Here is a 6584-nt window from a genome sequence, read left to right as displayed (position 1 = left end):
TCAGTTGAGTAAATAAAACGTTGCGTCACTGCTCTACACGTCTGCACACTTGCCCTTTTCTGTAAAACGCAGTCAACTTTGGAATTCACTGCCACGTGAAATCCAATCTCTTTTACTTGGAAAGTTAAACAGTTTCTCAAATCAAATCCGAGCTCTCTGGTTATGCTTTTAGACACGAGACTGGAGGACTCGACAATGCACGACACAAAGTCAATGTAAAGTTTAACAAAAAGTTTACTTCGTAAGAACATAAACAAAACACACTCACAAGGAGAGTCAAACAAATCTCAACACCAGTAAAACAAAACCAGGGAAACTGAACTGCTGAATAACTTGCTATGAAAAAACTTGACAACGTAACTCATGGACCAAACAATACAAACTGGGGACATGACGGGGGAAGACAGGACTATTTAAGCAGGAGAGATAAGTGGCAACAGGTGAAAGCAATCAGGGGCGGGGCAGACAATCACAGTGGCGGGAAATCACACAAGGGGAGGAAGTCAGGGTCTGAAATGAGAGGGAAATGTGAATATAAAATAAAACCGGAAGTGCATATGAGAAACTAAACTTAACAAATGTGACGTGATATATAACACGTCCTCATCTTAGCTAGACGTATTTGTTAGAGTGCTTGCATGGTGTATGTGTAAGTGCTTTGTGATATATATGCTGTAATTTAATTTAATATGTATTTAATATGTTTATATAAATAAGTATATATATACATATATATGTATATGTGTATATATATACACATATATATGTGTATATATATATATATATAAATATATATACATATATACACATGTGTGTATATATATATATACACATATACATATATATATGTATTATATTATATTTGTCAAGCAACACATGACCCACCTAACAACCAGGGTCACTTAATAAAGGTTAACAATGGTTAATAAATGCTTAATTACGGATAACTAATGCTTATTCATTACATTACATTACATTACATTACAATGGAATTGAGTACAATCAGCCAGGGTTGGAGACTGGATTCAAACATTATACTGTATACACGATTATACTGTGTAAACTGATGTTACCTGTAGATTTATAAACCCTTGGATAATTAATACTTTAATTAACGCTTTGTTAATGCTTATTACAGCTACTGTTAGTAAATGTGCCGTTGACATTTCTAAATCTTAATCTAAATCTTATACTTTATTAATCCCCTTAGGGAAATTATTTGACTGGGAAGAGCAAAAACTACGCAGTAACCGTCATCTGTGGAGAATACTGCGGATAAAAGAGCTGAAACTCAATAAAGTACAAAGCTTTAGGTCCAGCATCATCAGTGAGGATGTGTCGAGAAGACAAGGCACACGGTCCAGCCTCTGTGTGTGTGTGTGTGTGTGTGTGTGTGTGTCACAGTAATGTAGGCCGGCCTACTGAGCACAGACTGTACGACTCTGCAGATGCAGCCTCAGCAAAAACTTGTCTTTGGAGCTGCAGACGTAAGGATTTGTTTCTCATGGGAGACTGAATTATGCTGCTGAGGTGCAGTAAAAGCACAGACACTTTTACACACAAACATTGTTATGAACACATAGTGACGTATATGCACGCAGCTAATATTTAATAAACATATTTTACATTTGCAGCAAAGGTCTGGAATTTAAATAAAAATATTGGCACAATTCTAAAAGCTAGATGTGAAATAATTTGGGTGGTGGCCAATAATATTGACCCTATTCTATGAAAACCTCACTGATTAATAAGTCATGACTTCATTTTTAATGTAACGAGGATACAATATTGATGGGAAGTCACAAGAGTTAACTGTAACTGATTTTTGAGGTTCTTTTCATTTACCATTTCCATTTATTCTCTTGTAATTTCAACTTAAATTTGACAGACAGCAGCGCCAGCTTCAGACACAGATGCTCGCACTCACTGAAACAAAAACAGAGGTTTGTAAAGCACTCACTCTTCCACACCAAAGTCCAGAGAGAAAGTCATTGGTTTTACTGCTGTTCTACTCGTATAATAACACGGCATCAGCAGCTCCTGTGTGCTGCCACGGACAATCACACATTCTCCATTAGGACTTTGGTGTGAGGAGTGAGTCGCTTACAAAGCAGTGGACATTGTGTGAGATGAGCTTTTTGTTTAATCTGTTTGTTTTGTGTGTCCCTGCTGGCAGCCATGTTTTCAGTGAGAACCAGCATCAGTAAAAAAATAATTTCAGACTTTGGTTCAGTGTATGTTAGTTTATCAGAATATATATAAATATATATAATTATAATTGTGCAGTCACTGCTCTGCTGTAAATAATAAATGTCAGACATGTGACAGCTTCACTCAGAGTGCACACACACGGCCACGTTCTTGTGTCTCTCCCAGTAGTGACAGTCTTCTGGGAAACTCCACGCTGCCGCAGACTCCTTGTGGCGACTGACGGCGTGAACCACAAACCCGCGCAGCTGCTTCTCCAGCACCTCCACCACCGCGGGAGCGTTGCCCTTCTTCCCCTGAGCCTCCATCACCTGCTGGATGCAGTCGCGGGGCACCGGCTGGGCTTTGGTGCTGTACGACACCACGAGGTTTATGTTGTTCACCTGGAGCACCTCAAACCAGTTCTGTCCCGCCACATGGTGGAAGTGCTCCCCGGCTCGCCAGTTCCGGTAGGTGCTGCCTGAGTGGTTGATCAGCCTCACGGACCAGCTGACCCAATCATACTTTTTCACCAGAAAGTCCAGGAGCAGTTGAGTTGTATCTTGCAGGTTTTCCTCGTCCTTTTCTTGCAGGAGTCGCTGGGCGTCTAGTTTTGCTTGCTCCGGGAAGGCGGCGATGCACGACTCAATGGTCATCTTCATGCTGGACTCCACCTGCTCAATTTTGTTGCTCCACTCTTGGATCTTCTCTTCTTCTTCATCTTGGCCCTGGGTTAGAGCACAGTGGCCCAGCAAAGCAATCAGGCCCAAACAGAAGAGCTCCTTCATACGGACACAGAAATCTTCCAGGAGACGGCGGTTCCTCGCTACGTACCTGCAAAATGAAGAAACTGTTCACTTTCATGTTCAACGTCTGATGCTTGTGGACAGAGAAATGGAAAGTGATGCATGTTCAAATGGTGATGAGGTGACAGCTCAGGTTAGAAGGTGACTGAGCCTGAGACATGGAGGTTTGCTCTCGCTGAAAACAGGATAAACAGATTTGAGTCACTGATTAAGTTCACAGCAAACTGCTTTTCCTGACTGGAAACCTCAATTTGTAAACTGCTAACTCTCCAGCACCAAAGTCCAGAGGGAAAACCAAGGTTTTTATCTTATCTGACAAGGTTGTGATGCTGAGGTCAATCTGAACAAAGGATTTCAAACAGCAAAGGCACAATACAACATGGTTATATACACAGTATGAAAACAATAGCTTACCTTTCTACCAACTCTAAAATGGATTCTCCAAAGCTGTTGGTTCCCATCAGAGCATCATACAGCACATGCAGGTTCTTCTCTCCTCCAGTTTTAGCAAAGTGCTCTAAAAACAGTCTGGTCTTCACCGCCCTGAACTGCTGCTTGGCCTCCAGTATGTCCATGTATTTCCTGAACTGGTTCCTAATGTTCTCCTCCACAGAGAAGTATGTGGAGTCCAGTCTCCCCTTCTTGATCTCACAGTCTATGTCCTCCAGCTCGGCGGACAGCACATCCAGCTTGTTCCTCACCGTCAGGAATTGCTCTTTGACATAAAAGACCTCTTTGCTGTGGACGTTGTCTAAGGCCAGACGAAGAACTGGAGCGGCAGCCTCGCACAGGGGGAAGAGCTCGCCCACAGCGCTGGCCAACACCTCGGCCCCTCTCTCAAACATATCCATCACAGCTTCAATGGCCTCCTTCTTCTGGGCCACAACCCTCTCCAATGAGCTGGACATGATCTGAGACACACAGAAAATACAGTCTGTGCTTGTCTGTCAGTGTAAGCAGTTTAATGAAAAAGGTAAACTTATAGTCACTTTAGAAAGTGTCATGATGACCTAATGTAACGTAGTGACACTAACACTCTTAGTGTTGCTTTTCTTTTTATTTGTTTTCCATGTCTTGTCACTAATTCTCCTGTCTTTTCAGATCCCGCCTTTCCTCCATATCATGCAATCAACTCATTTCCCTCACCTGGTTTTCCCCGCCCATCTCCTCACCTGCAGTCCATTTGCTCATTAGTCCCTCTGTGTATATATACAAGTCCATTTTCATTCAGCCGCTGTCAGATTGTCTTGTGTGTTAGTTTTTTCTGCCAAGTGTTCCAGCATTTTCTGGATTGCCTTTTGTTCCGACCCCGTTTGCCTGTCTTGGACTTCGGGTTACTGCCTGCCCCTTGTCGGATTTGTTTGCCTGGTTTTCATACTGACTGTTGGCCAAAGTAAAGTGCCTTTTTTCCCAAAACAAACTTGACTGCCTCGTTGTCGTGCTTTTGGGTTCTCCCTTGCCTGTTCCTCGGACCGTGACACCTAATGTAAATCAAGCGATCTGACCGTGTGTTCCTCCTTTACAGCTACACTACTAAATGTGGAGCATCACATCGGGGATTTGACCAATCACAGAGCGGTTCAGGGTGAGATCTAAACCATTTTTAGAAGAATGTCTGGAGAACTGGGTTGGAACCCTTTTGGACATTTGAAGAATGCATTGTTCAGATGAGACACACTCACAATAGCAGGGAAATCTCTGATGTGTGTACTTGCTACATTCTTACATAATCTGAAGATTACCCTTGGAAAGTTTCCCGACAATGTCACAACAACTATGTACAATGTTTAGTCAGAATTATTTGAGTCCTGTGCAAGTCTGAAAGTGGAATTTGACCAATTACAGAAAAGTACAGAGAGAACAGCGCCTCCTATTGGTTAATGGTCTGTATTTATAGAGCACTTTCCTAGTCTTGTAATGGCAAGTCGCTTAAAATGGAAGCTACAGCTGAATCAAAACACAGCTGCGTCCAGTGACGTCACTTCCATGCCGTCATCGTGTTAAGCAGGGAAAAAATATCATGTTTTCAATCAGTTTGCCTTTTTCTTCGATTCTGTAGTTGGCCAAAATGGCATCCTTGCCCCGTGAATCTGCTGGACTAGCTCCTCTGGTAAATGCAGGACTGACAGCTGGTTTTGACCAAATACAGGTCTCTGTGGTCAACTCCAGCACCAGTGACAACTGCTACAAAGAAACCTAAAGATTCAGAGGCGATCAGCAGAGATTCAGAAGTCTCCTATCATCTGTTGAATATGAAACAACAGCTGCTCTTGCCCATGTTCACACAGTGATGTGAGCAAGCTCTAATATTTAATTGTGAATAATTAAATAACATGTGGATGTTGGTGTAATTTACTTCCTAGAGTGGCTTATGAACGCATTTCCTTCTCTCTGCTGCAAGATCAGACGTATTATTGGACATGTGAAAAGTTTTTGTTATATATTACATTAATGGCCCCTGAAGATAAACCTCTGTTTAGGTTTATGTCTTCTTCCGTGTGAGTGAATGAGTGTGAATGGCAGTAGTGTAGTGTAAAGCAGTCAATAAGACAAGAAAGGTGCTACATAAATACAGACCATTTACCATTTAAATTGTTAATTGTTAAAAAAAAACATTATGTGGATGAAACTCAACACACTGCAACTTTAATATAACAAGAATTGTCCAAAATCTCTCTAGACTAACTGTTCCTTTAACTGTCTTTCAACCTGAAAATATACTCTGAGCTTTACCATCAATTACATCAAAATGTTTCGTTCTGAATATCAAACATTCCAGCGAGAGAAAGACACATATCTGAGACAGCAAGGGCAAAATGAAGCAGGTATGACATCATGTAAACAAAATGGGGGGCCTGAGAGATGGATGAGAAATGACACGTTTGTCCTTGTGAGGCTAATTCCAGAGCAGAGCTGACCAAGGCCGAGGCTTGTTCCAAACCCGCTTCCATCCCCGTGCTTTGCAACCTGACACATAAATAACCGAATAACTGAAACTCAGACGCTGCGTCAACTTAACCTCCATGTCACTACGTTCTTGGTCATTCTTGTGTGTTGAAAGGCCGATTTATACAGTAAATATGTCAGAATTTATAAACATGTACACGGTGCATTTAGGTTTTTAAAAAAAAACATCCATGACGCAATATTATAAAGACAAGATTTGACATGCGCACCCAGAGAGAAACGCGCAACGGTGGGATCTTTACGCACAGTCAGATGTGAGCCGCAGGAGACACACCTTTATTTACTGCTGATGGAAGATAATGACATTCATCACATTCATAAAATAACAGCATGGTTATTATTATTACCTCAAAGAACTGGGACCCGCTGCTCCTTCACGTCTGATCAACAGCTGCAAACAAGTTTTTGTTTTTTTTTCCTTTGACAGTTTGAAAAGGAAAATTCCCACGTTCTGTGTTCCACTGTGGAGCCGAGGAGGGTCCAAAAACAGGAGAGGAGGAGGAGGAGGAGACGCACTAATATCTGCAACGGAGAGAGAAGGAGAGAGAGAGAGAGAGAGAGAGAGAATGTGTGTGTGAGTGTGAGAGAGAGAGAGAGAGAGAGAGCGCATTTTCTGGGTCCATT

General features: G+C 41.9%; 1 protein-coding gene across 1 annotated transcript; it reads right to left on the bottom strand.

Annotated features, from left to right (window-relative positions):
- Positions 1-216: 216 nt before the first annotated feature.
- Positions 217-6490, bottom strand: LOC131471619 (protein rapunzel-like). The gene is made up of 3 exons (XM_058648253.1): positions 6308-6490; positions 3408-3904; positions 217-3021 (listed from the first exon to the last, which is right to left on the bottom strand). The coding sequence occupies exons 2-3, from the start codon at positions 3899-3901 to the stop codon at positions 2331-2333; spliced, it is 1185 nt and encodes a 394-aa protein (XP_058504236.1). The 5' UTR covers positions 3902-3904; positions 6308-6490; the 3' UTR covers positions 217-2330.
- Positions 6491-6584: the final 94 nt, after the last annotated feature.

This window comes from Solea solea, chromosome 13 (assembly GCF_958295425.1).
Source record: "Solea solea chromosome 13, fSolSol10.1, whole genome shotgun sequence".
NCBI lineage: Eukaryota > Metazoa > Chordata > Actinopteri > Pleuronectiformes > Soleidae > Solea > Solea solea.
This window is presented reverse-complemented; position numbering and strand designations above follow the sequence as displayed.